At 57.1% G+C, this 14,184-nt stretch overlaps 5 protein-coding genes across 5 annotated transcripts; 2 read left to right on the top strand and 3 right to left on the bottom strand.

The window, feature by feature from the left end:
• Window positions 1-1,814: 1,814 nt before the first annotated feature.
• INS49_015259 (uncharacterized protein) lies at window positions 1,815-2,325 on the bottom strand (the record flags this gene model as incomplete). Its single annotated transcript, XM_043175941.1, has 2 exons — window positions 1,815-2,069; window positions 2,158-2,325. The coding sequence occupies 2 exons, from the start codon at window positions 2,323-2,325 to the stop codon at window positions 1,815-1,817; spliced, it is 423 nt and encodes a 140-aa protein (XP_043019396.1).
• A 768-nt stretch (window positions 2,326-3,093) lies between these two features.
• Window positions 3,094-4,641, top strand: INS49_015258 (uncharacterized protein; the record flags this gene model as incomplete). The annotated part of the gene is made up of 2 exons (XM_043175940.1): window positions 3,094-3,230; window positions 3,510-4,641. 2 exons carry the CDS (start codon window positions 3,094-3,096, stop codon window positions 4,639-4,641), a joined length of 1,269 nt encoding a protein of 422 aa, XP_043019395.1.
• A 676-nt stretch (window positions 4,642-5,317) lies between these two features.
• INS49_015257 (uncharacterized protein) lies at window positions 5,318-6,246 on the bottom strand (the record flags this gene model as incomplete). Its single annotated transcript, XM_043175939.1, has 2 exons — window positions 5,318-6,074; window positions 6,140-6,246. 2 exons carry the CDS (start codon window positions 6,244-6,246, stop codon window positions 5,318-5,320), a joined length of 864 nt encoding a protein of 287 aa, XP_043019394.1.
• A 735-nt stretch (window positions 6,247-6,981) lies between these two features.
• Window positions 6,982-9,316, bottom strand: INS49_015256 (uncharacterized protein; the record flags this gene model as incomplete). Its single annotated transcript, XM_043175938.1, has 4 exons — window positions 6,982-8,519; window positions 8,571-8,655; window positions 8,845-8,982; window positions 9,044-9,316. The coding sequence occupies 4 exons, from the start codon at window positions 9,314-9,316 to the stop codon at window positions 6,982-6,984; spliced, it is 2,034 nt and encodes a 677-aa protein (XP_043019393.1).
• Window positions 9,317-10,385: 1,069 nt separating this feature from the next.
• INS49_015255 (uncharacterized protein) lies at window positions 10,386-13,566 on the top strand (the record flags this gene model as incomplete). Its single annotated transcript, XM_043175937.1, has 3 exons — window positions 10,386-10,924; window positions 10,982-12,070; window positions 13,044-13,566. 3 exons carry the CDS (start codon window positions 10,386-10,388, stop codon window positions 13,564-13,566), a joined length of 2,151 nt encoding a protein of 716 aa, XP_043019392.1.
• Between the last annotated feature and the right edge of the window lie 618 nt (window positions 13,567-14,184).

The following is a 14,184-nucleotide window of genomic DNA, read 5'->3' as shown; positions in this document are numbered from 1 at the left end:
GCCTGTTTTGTCCTCTGCTCTTAGGCTCCACGGATTTGGCCCTCAAGTCCTGCCCTGACCAGAATGTGGCCTGGTCCCTCTAGACCCCATTTTCAACCCCGTCTTCAATCCCAGAGGAGTATGATGAGACACAGTGACGTCTGTCTGTGCCTTCACTGAGTCTCTCAGCACCACACCACACCAACCTACCTCGTCTTGAGCAACTTTGGCCCAACCACGGCTGCCGCTGCTGGTCGAAATACCTGAAAATCCGGTCTTCCTCCACCGGCCTGCCAGCCTGACGTAGCATCCAAACGTCCATGCATCGTGTTCTTGTGAGCCGTGTCACAGCAATCTACTCCCCATCTTTCTTGCTGGCTCTCTTCTGGTAGCACTGTCGACGTCGTGGACAGGATGCACATGCCCAGCAGCCACCAGGTCGTGCCACCTGCATGTGTGACCTCAACAATCGTAGCCTACCGACTTACATGTACTGAACCCCACTAAACAAAGCGGTGGGGAAGGGGAAGGAGGCCTGTTGCTGCTCTGCAGGATCCGGCGTGGAAACGGGCCCCTTTCCCTGCCTCCTTGAACTTCCCACTCTCCCACTCTCCTCCCATTGCCAACTTGGGGGCCATTCCGGCGATTTGAGCGTCGAGAGAAGGTCGGGAATGATCCTGCTGGCCGAAGAGGCCGGGCTGCTTCCTTGTGTCTCCGCCGCCCGTGGCCTGTGGGCCTACGAGACCGGTCAGCAGTGCGGCTCAGTCGAGGGTGGCCGGCCACCTGAGCATTGTCATCATCATCTTGCTGTGCAGTCAAGCATTGGTACTTCCACTCAGTGCCCATGTAGTAATCACTCCGTACTGCTTCTCTCGCTTATACTCATGAAGCTCTCTGCTGAAGAGAGCGTCGCTGCTTGCCAGCCGAACCCACCCCCAGCCTGCACAGGGATGTAACACACCAAGATCCTAGTCCATGAGGTGATCCTCCGCCTGACTCTATCTCCTGCCCTTTCTAGGCACTCTGTTCTCAGCGGCATCTTCCAGCGTATGACCCCCACGGGAACCCTAACACCGTTGTATGGCCTGGGCAACTTGATCTATAGTCTTTTCCGCAGATAATCTCGTGGGCCATGTGAGATGGAGCGTAGCTGATCATGGCAAGTTTTCCAGATGAGGTCACACAAGTATCTACTTGTGCCCTTGCCTGGCTATTTTACAGCCGTGCAAACTGGAGCACAACGGTGAAAGGCAGACTCGATCTATTCTTGGTCACGCTTCACATCTAACGTGATGAGCTCCAGAGCCAAAGCCCGGGGGCAGCCGAATATGTCCAATTCAGGTGCATTCTTCAGATATGTAGCCGCGCAAGGACTTCCAAGGAACACAGAGAATGGAGGCCCGTATTTCCAAGCGAAGTGACAGAAGTTTCCGTACCAGGGCAGATTCGCAGGAGGCCCGCGACGAAACTCCTCGTCCCTCGTATTTAGGACTGCTTGCACCGTCGAATACTTTGTCCTCCGCTGCATTGAGATCTGGGGCCACATGCCATGTCTGTGCCACCCGGCCAGGTGCGTTGACTGCTTGTCGATGACCCGGGAGTGCCACCGTAGCAGGCGTCTGGGTCGAGCCTGCCGAGTAAACGTAGCACACGCCCCGGCTCCGACTCCCCTTTCCCGCCAGGTATACGATGCAGCCCTCGTCGGCAGGAGGACCTTCTAGCACATTTAGCCTGGATTGCATCGCCATGCTGCCTCCCTGGTTGAGCCGACACTGGAAGTGGACGCCATGATATTTTGGTTCGCTCAGGCTGAGCAAGGTTGACGTGGGCAGGGTTCATGAGCTTGTGACAGACAAGGCCGACACGCCGTTCGTGACGCCGAGCACGTCCTGCAGCTTCCCGGTGACGACCTCGACGACCCTCCTGAACGCCTCCATCTCCTCCTCGGCCGTGCCGCCCAGCCCCGTGCTCGCGAAGCTCATCGAGCTCGTGACGTAGACGGGCAGCTGGGTCTTCTTGGCGAAAAGCCTCGCCATCCGCGTTGTGAACTCCTCCGACGACCCGGCTGTGTACAGCGGGGTGGAGAGCGGCTGGCCCGGATTGAGCTTCTAACGAACGATATACGATCAGCATTGGGATGAGTGGTATGGTTTCGCCGCAAGGGCGAAAGCAACTCACGTCTGGAAGGGCATAGACGAACGAGCCCATGGGAGGCGGTGTCCCTAGCTCATCCCCCGCCGCGGTTGTCAAGAAGATCATGACGGATTTGGCCTGGATGGTCAGGTGGACATAGATCCGGGCCTCGAGGGACCGTGGCAGGGGAAAAGAAAGCTGGAAGGTCTCCATCGCCAATGCTAATGCTGACGTCCGTTGGGGGTTTGGTTTGCAGCTGACGAGAGATAAGTCCGCGCGGCAAGCTTTAGAGCCTGAGAGCCACGAATGTCTAGGCTTGTTGTGCGGGAACACCTTCCTACTGATGAATAAAGTTGTTCGAGATGTACAGCCAAGGCGACGATCTCGGCACAATTCTTCTTGGCCTGGTCAAGCTCGAGATTGGAGTCCAGGTGGTTGGATGCTCACAGTGGCTAGGGGTACAGGCAGCACCTCAGTGAGCTCCCCTGCTTGCAGGCTGCCCCTAGCCCACAGGGGCCTGTAGCGGGTGTGACCCACTTTAACAGCTCTTCATCCCCTGCGCTTTTAAGCAGAGCCAGGTAGGCTGGAGCTGCAGCATGCCGACACACGCAGGCCTGGGCACTGGGGAAGTCGTCACTGAGGGAAAACAACAAGCAGATGAACAAGAACGCGAATATGTCTGCTTCTGTGCTGACATAGACGCTCTCCTTTTTTTTCCCCCTTCTTCTTCTTACTTTTCCTTGTCCTTCTTCTCTTGGGCGCCCTGTCCATCTTGTCTGAATTGCTCCCCTTCAAAATGCATCTCAGCAGCGGTAGCCCGAGTGCTCCGTGACTGACCAGGCCTGTGTTGTCCCGCCGGTTTCGCTGTCCGACTTACTTTACCACACCAAAGCAGCTCGGGCACGACCCAGACTCGGGCTCAAGAGGACCTCGGCCACGACTCGACCACTGCAGCACCAAGTAACCTCACAACCTCAACACATGGTTGCGAGCACGCTAGAGACTGACACCATGGCCGACCCAGCACTTGCAGAGGAGCGTGACTGGCAGGGTCTGGAGGAAACCGTCTCGGACGAGGAGGAGGCCAGAGTCATCTTCTGCGCCCTCGACTCTTTTCTGTGAGTGCCCCTCACTGCCGCCCCCTCAATTTTGAGCTTCTTTTCCACTGGCGGGCCACACTATCTGCTCGTTTTACGTGTAGAGAACTGACATTGGCTCGTACTGAATTTGATTGATGTTGCAATTGTATTTTTTGTCATGTTCACGGCTGTTCTTGTGCCTGCTTGTCTGTCTGTCGTTCTGTTCTAGGGCTCTGTTGTATTCGTCGTTGGCTTTTCTCCTATACCCCAACCAACTTCTTCTCACCCCAACAACTCTGGAAGCTCACACTATTTCAGGCAATATGGTAGGGTGGCTCACTTCAACTGTACCCACCTGCGGCGCCAGTCATTCTATGCGCTGCCAGAGGCGCACTGGAAAATGTTGGCCGCCCCGCCATTCAACTACCTCGAGACCCTTGACAAGGTTGACGCGGCCATCGACTCAAACGCTGAGCTCGCCAGAGGCATTGTCAAGCATGGGCTGAGGAGCCTGGCCGTGAAGGAAACCTCGTCAGAGGGCGACTTTCCTTCCATGCCAGAGGAGTGGGTTGGGGTCGCCAAGTACGGTGACATTGACAAAGCCAGGAGCACGATCCGCCAGTTCTATCGCGACTGGTCTGCAGAGGGAGCAGAGGAGAGGGAGGCCTGTTACGGCCCCGTCAAGCGAGCCCTGGCTGCCGAGCGAAGCAGGCATCCGGAAATCCAGCACCTCAAGGTCCTCGTCCCCGGGGCTGGTCTGGGCCGGCTGGTCCTTGATCTCTGCCTCGAGGGCTTTGAAACGGAAGGCAACGAGATCTCCTACCACCAATTATTGGCGTCTTCCTATATACTAAACAACTGTCGTGGTGCGGGGCAGCACACGATATTCCCATGGGTTCATACCTTCTCCAATCATCTTACAAGAGATCGCCATCTCACAAGCTACAAGATCCCGGACATTCATCCTGCTACTGTCCTCGCGAACACGGAGTGCGTGGGGGCGATGTCTATGTGCGCGTCGGATTTCCTCTGTCTCTATGGCGACGACGAACACACTGCTCAGTACGACGCCGTTGCGTCCGTCTTCTTCCTCGACACGGCGCCCAACCTCATTCGCTACCTGGCCACTATCTTCCACTGCCTCAAGCCCGGCGGTATCCTGGTCAACATTGGCCCCCTCCTCTGGCACTTCGAGGACCGGGCTCCCGGCAACCACGGCCACGACGACGACGGTGACGGGGAGCACGACCCCAACAACTCGACAGGCATAGCGGACCCGGGAAACTTCGAGCTGTCTGACGACGAGGTCAGGGCGCTGGTTGAGAAGGTCGGGTTCAAGGTCGAGGCCTGGGAGACCAGCATCCGGGCTCCCTACATCCAGGACCCCAAGTCCATGCTCCAGACCGTCTACCACGCGTCCTCTTGGGTGGCGCGCAAACCAGCCGTCTAGCGTGGAGCGAAAGCGAGCCACAGTCACGATGGCTACCCCTTCAGGCGGGGGAAACTGGAAGCCTCGGCAGGCCACTCACGGACCTCCATGTGTTCCTCCAGAACGGAAGTCACAGGACAACACACAGAATCCCGCTCAGATGTGGTGGCGGATGATGCGAAGAGGAAAACGGGGGTAATCTTTGTGACGACCTTGACTCTATGTGAATACTGCGTCGTTGTATCGATATCAGGCTCGCTTGAACACTGGAAAGAGTCTTGGGCTAGAGAGGAAATGGGAGTGGGACAATGTGCCCTGAAGGCCTCTCGCTCCACGCAGACGGTGGGATGGGAATGCAGATATGATGGGATCCTGACAATCACCTTTAGTGTTTGTCACAGGTGAATGATGGACCAACCTGTACCAAATAAATGACGGAGACTGAAGCACATCTGTGTTTGAGGGGTAGATCAAGGGGGAATCTTGAACAGCCACACCTGCCCCTTCAGATCAAGAGGAGTACTTGTGTTGCTTTCGATAAAATGGAATCGAACTGCATAATAGATACACATAGAGAAAGACCTGGAGACGAAACGAATCTGATATTTGATACAGACAGAGCACAGAATTGACATTATCACACCAGAGAAAACCAATACGTGCCTATTATTCAACACCTTACATCCACTGCTATTTTTTACAATTTCGCCGCAGCCGGCGCAATAACCTCCCCACGCTGCCACAAGGCCCCTCCATCGATCTCAATGGCATCGCCATTGACATGGCTCCCCGCCCTCGAACACAGATACACTATGGCCCCGGCGATATCCTCAGGCCTTCCCAGCCTCCTCATGGGGTTCGCCGCCGCGAGCCTCTCGACGCCCCCGGACATCTCCATCAGGCCGTTGGACATCTTGGTAGGGAAGAAACCCGGGCAGATGCTGTTGACGGTGATGTGGCGGGGCCCGAGCTCGAGGGCGAGGTTGCGGCCCAGGTGCAGCACGCCCGCCTTGGACGCGCTGTAGCCGTACGTGCCCTGGGCGCCGAGGGTGCCGACGCCCAACCCGGCCACGGACGAGGTGATGACGACGCGCGAGGGGTCGCCCACGGAGGCGCGCTTCTGCAGGAGGGGCGCGAACAGCCGCACCGTGTTGAAGACGGCGCGCACGTTCAGGTCCATGACCTTGGCGAAGGCGCTGTCCGGGTGCGTGTCGAAGGCCTCGCCCCACGTGGCGCCCGCGTTGGCGAGGAGGATGTCCACGTGGGCCGTGTGCTTCTTCACGCCGTCCACGAGGGACTGCACGCCCTCCACCGTGCTGCTGTCCGCGGGGACCGAGATGGCCTGCGCCCCCGGGGACAGGTTCGGCAGCTTGTTGAGGGATGCGACGGCCTCGTCGCAGGCCTTGGCCTTGCGGGAGGTGATGAAGACCTTGGAGGCGCCTGCTTGGAGGAGGCTGAGGGGGTTTTGTCAGTGAAATTACGGGACCATCAATATGTCCTATTTATCATAAAAACTCACGCTGAGGCGGCTGTCAGACCCAACCCTCGGGAGCCACCAGTGACGACGGCAACTTTCCCCTTCACGCTGAAGAGCGAGGAGAAGTCCTGGATCTGGACATCTTCCATGATTGGGGTGATGATGCTCGTGTGGTACAAGTTATAGCGCCGAGGTAATTCTTGTGCTACAGGTCAGTCGAGACTTTGTGACCGGCCGGGACCGAGACTCACCGTTGCGAGGATGCAGTGAAGTCGGGTGGTCCGGGATCGAATTCTTGGTGCAGACCTGAAATTGGTGCCGAGTCTTCCCACAATTGAAAACCAGGACGAGAGATATATCAAATGAGCTGCAACATATGGGGACTAGGAACCGTCGGATGTGTAGTTGTCAGGTGGAATGAGGTGAGGTGGTACAATAGATACATGGCCCCGGATTACTGACGGTCTGCGGGGAATTGGACCGAGGCTCGGTTCTCCAGCCGGCCAACAGGGACCGGGGTGTGCAAGGCCGGCCGGGGGTTAAAGCTGGCGGCGAAACTGGAGACTGGTCCGCAGCACTGAATCCCTTTCTGGTTTTGCGACCGGTGGTGTAAATACATATCATTACTGTCAAACCGCCCCTCGGATTCCTGGGTGCTCGGAATTATCTATGGTCTGTAGTAAACACACTGCCTGGTCCGAGAACATGCACCGCAAATGGGTTGTCTGTGATTTTTGGCCCTTCAACTCCGTGCTAAATGGTTCGCGCTGTTGTGCTCGCGCAGGATATCTCGGCGTCCCTCCCTAACTTGACATCAATCGCACTACTAATACAATTTACCTTCGAAGCGAAAATCTTCTTTTTAATCACACATTCACTGGACCTCAGGCCGCAGCGATGGGCGGCTGCTGTTGCTGCTGCTGCTCGTTTCCTCCGCCTACAGTCTCCGCAGAGTCTGAGTTCTGTGTCTCGCTGGACGCAGCAGCACCATCAGTCCCAGAAGCTGTCGCCTCCGCGGCCGCGCGCTCCTCTGCCTCTCTGCGTTCTCGTTCAGCGCGCTCCTCTGCCTCCCTACGCTCCCCCACTGCCCGTTCCTGGGCTTCCAATGCCGCAATGTGCCGCTCTGCTACCCCTGGGGCGATGCTGGCCAGGAAGAGGAGGCCAGCCCGCTCGAGGCGACGGACCTGATCAACGAACCAGTTCGCATTGTGCTGTTGTCGCTGAGCTATCAATCGCGCAGCGGCCTGCGCGGGATCCGGCCCGCCTTGCTGTCCAGGTCTTGGTCGTCGTTCTCCGTCGTTGTCGCCGCCACCTCCAGGTGCTGCTTGGTCCGCCGCTTGCGGGTTGTTGCCTCCTGCCTCGCGGTTCGCATTCGCACCGGGGGCGAGAGGGATGAGTCCGTCAAGATGCTGGCGTACGGGGTTGAAAACGTTATTAGCCACCCCGTTCAGGAGACCCGTGTTGATCAGGAATACCGCCGTGGCGATAGACATGATAGTGAACCAACGCGTCCAGCTCGTATCGGAAGACGTGAACCACCACACAAAGACGCCCAGTCTTATCAACAGCCATAGGTGCGGCCAAAGCGCGGCGAGTAGTGCCCCCGCCAGCCCACCCTCTGGATTAGCAGGATGAAACTGTGGGCCGCCTGGTGCAAGGGGGCGCGCTTGAGCTTGCTGTTGCTGGTCTTGCTGCTGTGCACCTCCTTGGAAGATGTTTACTCTGACGTTACCAGCCTGTGGCGCCTGCTGTTCAGCTCGAGCGGCGCCAGGTTGCGGGTGGGCGGCTTGCTGTGCGTGATCGGCAACGAAACCTGGGCGTTGGTGAGGCTGGGGCGGCTGGAGCCACGCAGACGTGAAATTGGGTATCACCGGAGGCACAGGGTATCGTGGTGCCGGCGTGTAGTACAGGTCCGATTGGTTGTTGACCAGCAAGGCTCGGGGCCCCTGGGGCGAGCTCAGTATGTACACCTCAGGCTGCGTTGGAGTCGGCATTCTCAGGGCGGAATTCGTTGGAGGCGCCGAGACGCTACCGTGGCTGGTAGTCCTCGTGGGATCGGGTGTGGCGGTCCTGCTCAGAGGCACCGTAGACCCGGGCCTTCTAGGCACTGTGACCCCAGGAGTTTGGATCGGTTGCCGTTGGCCATTCAAATTCAGGTTTGCGAGAGAAGCGCCGGACGCGCTTCGATGCATAGCGTTGGTCATCATGGATGTTGCTTGGCTGGCATCAGCGTTGCGAATGATGTTTTGCACGTCGTTCGTCGAAAACGGGCCCCCGGGGGCCGGTGCAGCAGCACCTCCATTACCGTGCTGTAGGTTCTGGAAATTCACCGGGAAAACCTGCCCATTTGGAGCGATGAATGCTGAGTTCATCGTGACGCGAACGACTTCACCATTCGGCCCGACAGTTTCCCGCACGTAACCTTGATACTCTGGGTGAGGACTGTTTCTTCCCTGGCCAGGCACAGGCATACCCTGCAAGCCGACGGAGCCCCTTGGTTGCTGACCATGGTGTCCCACTGGTCGCTGGTTAAGCTGGTTGAGGTATTGTTGCATCAGCTGTTGTTGTTGGGCAACAAGTTGTGCGCTTGTCTGGCCCCCCGCCGCCGGCATCCCCAGCCCGTGTGCGGGAAAGGGTGAGTGGGCTTGGCCAACATGCGGTGCTGGGCCTCCAAACCGGGGAGGTAGGTGGTGGTGGTGGTGGCCAGGATGGTGATGGTGATGAGGTGTGGCCGCGGCATTGAGGACAGAAGGAGCGCTCTGTCGAGCAGGAGGATTCGGCGCAGGACTTTGGTCACGGGTGGGAGCGCCCTGGCTGGAGGCGTGCTGAGGCTCGACGTAGTCCCGGATCACGAGGTGGATGGCCACCTGGTCCGAGCCGCGAAGCTGTGTACGGCCTGTCAGATGAATATTCTCCAAGAAGGACAGCAGGAGAGAATTTCCGTACCTTTTGCTCTCCAAAAACGTCCAACAAGGTCTCGCTCTCCCGGTTCAGCAACTTGCCCTGATGGATCAAACGTTGTTGCTCGTTGGCCGGTTTCGCATCCAACGCTTCACGGATCTTCTCCTTCAGCTGGCCGACGGTCGTAGAGGCCGGGAGGCCGGCGAAATTCAATGGAGCATTGACAGCGAGCGAAGGGGAGATGATCGAGATGTTGACAGTCGGCGGATTCTCCCCTGGGGAAGGGGCATTCGACGAGGAGGGCGCGTCTTCAGCCATTACAAATAGCTTCGCGGGTGTTCAGGTCGTTCGACTCCCTAGATTCCACTGGCATCGATGGGATGACGAGGTAGGATGATGTCGTATGCGTGGTATTGTATGGAATTGTACTACTGATGGCGAACTTCAGGCAAGCTTTGAGGCCAGACCCTTCTCACGCCAGTGCGGTCCAGGGCGGGGCCAAGTGAGGCTGCCAGGCTCGTGCACAGAGTTATGGATCGGGATTCGGAGGAGTGATGGATCATCGGCAAGCAGTGGATCGCATTTTCAGGGATTTACTTGTTGATGAGACTTGGTGGTGTCTCTTTCCGGGGAGGTAAAAGGACAGCTTGTTCGTAGCTGGAGGGAAAGGAACAATCTCGACGCCCAGTCCAGTCCATCCGTATATGTGTTGTGTGTGTGCGCGTTCGGGTGTTGGGCTGAGCATGCGTGGAGCCAAGTCCAGAGGAAGCGATTCGCAATGTCAGATTGCCTGCCGGGCCCTGAATAATGACTGTATGTCCGATGCCACGTTTCCACTCAGCCCTGGAGTCCGTCTGGTAAATGGAGTACGGGCCTAGGATCCGAGGTACCTGAAACGGCGAGCAGCAGCCCACTCAGAAAAGGTAGCCCACCATTTCCACCGGTTCGGTACCTGTCCTGTAGCCCCGGGTAGGTACCTGACGGGCTAGAAGGCACGGACGGTCAGGCAGGCTGGCAGGCTGGGCAGACCGTTCCAGGACCTGGCCTGGGACTGGCTGCAGGAGCTGCGTCATAAATTAGGTATGTCGTTCCCTACTATAGTCCAGGTGAGCTGCAAGCTCACACGCGCACACCGCGAAGGAGGAGCTCGCCTCGGCAGCCCCATTTGTCAAGTGCTCATCACCTCGACACGACTGGCTGTGTTTTGTTGACTTTCTTCAGTCCTCCCCAGCCAAAGAACCTTCACCGCAAACCCCAGGCCCCCTGATCGTACGATGGGTCTGGCCTGCCCATATCGATATCGATAAGCCAGGATTCTCCCCGTCCTGTTTAAATCTCCACCTGCGCGTCGGCTCGATCTGTCGAGCCGCTTTCCTCCTGGGCCAAGATGGCTTCAATGTCAAGGTCTCTTGGCAGCGGCCTCGCAAGAAGTAGGCTCTTCGATGAGTCTGCTGCCGTCCTGCGTTGTCCGGCCTGTTTTCGCCGGCAAGCCCTCCACCAGACAGTTGTGAGGCCGAGGCAGATCTCTCCCAGTCGCCAATCGGCCCTCGGCCCCGCCAGCCGCCGCGCATACTCGCAGCAGTCCCAGCAGCGGCCTAGGTTCACGTCCAGGTTACGGATGGCACTGGGCAAATCCAAGACCGAGTGGTACTTCATCCCGGTCGGTGTTGGCATTGGCTTCTTGGGACTCGTGCAGGGCTACAAGGTCTACACGCGCGAGAAAGAGAGGCAGGAGGATGAAGAGTTCGAGAAGAAGCCCATGAGGCGCCCTCGGGTGAGACCCGAGGGCCCATGGCAGGTTCGCGTTATGTCCACCTTGCCTCTCAAGGCGCTCTCGAGGCTGTGGGGAAGGTTCAACGAGGTAGACATTCCCTACTACTTCCGTGTTCCTGGCTTCAAGCTGTATTCTTGGGTATTTGGCGTCAAGTGAGTCCGCGCTCCTCTTCGCGGTGTGCCCAGTTCAAGCGACTGACGACTGTCCAGCCTCGACGAGGTCTCCGAGCCCGATTTGCATGTGTATCCCAACCTCGCAGCCTTCTTCTACCGTACACTCAAGCCTGGTGTCCGCCCCTTGGATCCCAACCCCAACGCTCTGCTCTCGCCTTCAGACGGCAAGGTGCTGCAATTTGGCCAGATCCAGGGAGGTGATATCGAGCAGGTCAAAGGTATGACCTACAGCATCGATGCTTTGCTCGGCAAGAATACGCCAACACCAAGCATAAGGTCCGGCACTAGTACACCTGCTTCGGATGGTATTGCAGCCGAAGAGAAGCACAAGAACGAGGAGATCGTCAAACAAGACGAGGAATTCGCCCGTGTCAACGGCATCTCGTACACCCTGCCAAACCTATTGACCGGTCCTGCCATATCCCAGAACCAGAAAGGCCGTCCCGAAGATCAGTCCACTGGCGCCTCACCAACATCCGTTTCCGAAGTCCGTGCGGATCTCGCCCTCGGCGAAAAACCATGGTATGATCTATTATCCAAGGAGAACCCCACCTCGCTGTATTACGCCGTCATCTACCTCGCGCCTGGCGACTACCACCGATTCCACTCGCCCACGAACTGGGTTGTTGAGCGGCGACGACACTTTGCTGGCGAGCTGTATAGCGTATCTCCGTACCTCCAACGTACTCTCCCTGGCCTCTTCACGCTCAATGAGCGAGTGGTGCTTCTGGGTAGATGGCGATGGGGATTTTTCTCGTATGTGCCCGTTGGCGCGACCAACGTCGGGTCGATCAAGATCAACTTCGATCGTGAGCTGCGGACCAACAGCCTGACGACGGACACTGCGGCCGACCGCGCGGCCGAGGAGGCTGCTGCACGAGGAGAGCCGTACACCGGCTTCTCTGAGGCGGCTTATCAGATGGCGAGTCCCGTGCTGCAAGGGCACGCGCTGCGTCGTGGTGAGGAGATGGGCGGGTTCCAGCTGGGAAGCACCATCGTGATGGTTTTTGAGGCGCCGCTGGGCCAGGAGGATGAGAGCGGCAAGCTCAAGGGCGGGTGGGTCTGGAATGTGGAGAAGGGGCAGAAGGTCAAAATGGGCCAGGCCTTGGGAAGGGTCGATGAGGAGTAGGAGGACCAGCCATCTGGTCGGAAATGTAAAATCATCCAAGCTATACACACCCAATTTACACTACATGGTACCAATGTTGTGAGTCTCCGGAGCCTACCTCAATTTCAACAAGCAATATGGCTATTGAGAAAACCGAAAGGGGTACTCTTCTGATAGCCAAAGTCAGGTCAGTCTGGATTGGTTTCTATTCAGCATCCAACAAGAAGTACCATTGTGTGCCAGCTGACCCACTTCCACAAGAGACTCATCAGCAGCAGCTGACCGTTGATAGTAGTCCTTGCCACCTTCTCACGGCCGTGGTACTGTCAAACAGGCCTAGATTGCGCCTTCCTCGCTCAAGCATGCAACTGCTTCGTATGGATTTGGAATACCGGGAGGCCTATAACCCTCTGAAGTCATCAACACCATGATCCCGCCGGTATCTACTTTTGCCATGCCTGAACAACAATTTGGGCCAGCTTCAACACCATCAGTCACCCCACGAATCAACAACATATTTCCATTGCTTCTGCTCTTTGGCAAACTTTCAAGGGCTCTTCCAATCTTGTCCTTATGGGGTACTCCATCCTCAGATACCTGACACTTACCAGATCAGACACCCACTTCAGCACTCGGCAGAATGGCCTACTCGACGCCGCCCAACGCCTCACCAAAAGCCGCCTCATTCCCTGGATCAGACGGACGGGTGGCTTTAACCAAGGAAACCAGGCCCACGAATCTCTTCCTATCTACGGCGGATGCTACCACACAGCCAGAAAGACTCGGCGCCGGTGACGACGGACAGAGTGATATATCCAGCACGGCCTGGTCTCACACGGCTTGCTGCTCATAGGATGACGACAAGGAGGCCTTCGACACACTTCTGTCCGAGGCTGGGCAGTCCAGCTCCCCCTCAAGCAAGACGTCCGGCCGCTGCGGAAAGAAAGATGATTCCACATCTCCGACGAGTTCCCCATGCAAGCATATCAGGTTCGTCGACGCGACGATCCGCGCTGTCAGGCCGGTCGAGGCACCCGTGTCCGTGGACACTCTGCGTTTCTCGCGCAAGCCGACTCTACCACGTCTTCGCACTTCAATGTACGAGTGCTCCAGTTCTCTATGTCCAATCGAGCGATATCTCAACACCGAAACCCCCTCACCGTCGGCTTCTGTAAAATCGCTTGCCAGGGATTCGAAGCGGTGGAGCACCGAGCAGGACCAGCCGGACACGATCCGAGACTACGCCGGTGAGTTCCTCGATCTCCTTCTCAAAGACAAGACCAGGCCATACTCGCACTCGTCCTTTCATTTGAGAGACGAGAGATTGCTCACCAGCCGTACAGCGTTACTTGAGAAGAAGTTCTCAGTTCAATGTGGCATAGAGGATGTCGACGAAAAGTTCTTTGGGAAGCCATCACTCAAGTCGAGGCTGCGCCGGCTCTCCCAGTCGAAGGCGAGCAAGTGCTTCGGTTTAGTCAAGCGTTTCAGGAATCTTTGGAAAGAAAGATCGTAGTCGTGATGATCGCCTGGGAGTGCTAGATATGTTTTCTGCCCCCCGATATCAAACAAGCGCCAGTATTATCATGTGTGGACTGTTGAGTTGTATCAACCAGCGAATTAAATTTCATACGATAGACCAAAAATCCACATGAAACCCACAATACGACCTTTCCGCGTGATAAATGTTTTCTCAACGAGCTTCATTTCCGTACTACGGCTCAAGGAAGTGTGCTGTGGTCCATTCTAACCGGGCGAACGCCACTACATGCAGGTATCCCTAGACTAAGCTTGGCTTCATAATAAGGCCGCCGTTGTGATCTCTTGGAGATCTCTTGGATCTGGGAATCCAGGGGCAATTCAGGAACTACATGCCTGATCTCGCTTCTCTCCTGCACAACTGCCGGATCTGATGCAGGGGTCGCTCCGCCGGTGCCGCCCTAGAGGGCCAGTTCGTAACGACGGCTGATTCAATACATGAACTAATTAAACTCTACCAGGGTTCTGTAAAATTACTTAGAAGGGATACCTCGAGGTGGAAACTTTCTGTCAGAAGTGATTGAGGTGGGTCGCTGGAGCAGAGCATTCACATACAACGCAGCTAACGGGGCGGAAGGCCCACCGATGGCGCATC

Source organism: Diaporthe citri, assembly GCF_014595645.1.
Source record: "Diaporthe citri strain NFHF-8-4 chromosome Unknown scaffold_9, whole genome shotgun sequence".
NCBI classification, from domain to species: domain Eukaryota; kingdom Fungi; phylum Ascomycota; class Sordariomycetes; order Diaporthales; family Diaporthaceae; genus Diaporthe; species Diaporthe citri.
This window is presented reverse-complemented; position numbering and strand designations above follow the sequence as displayed.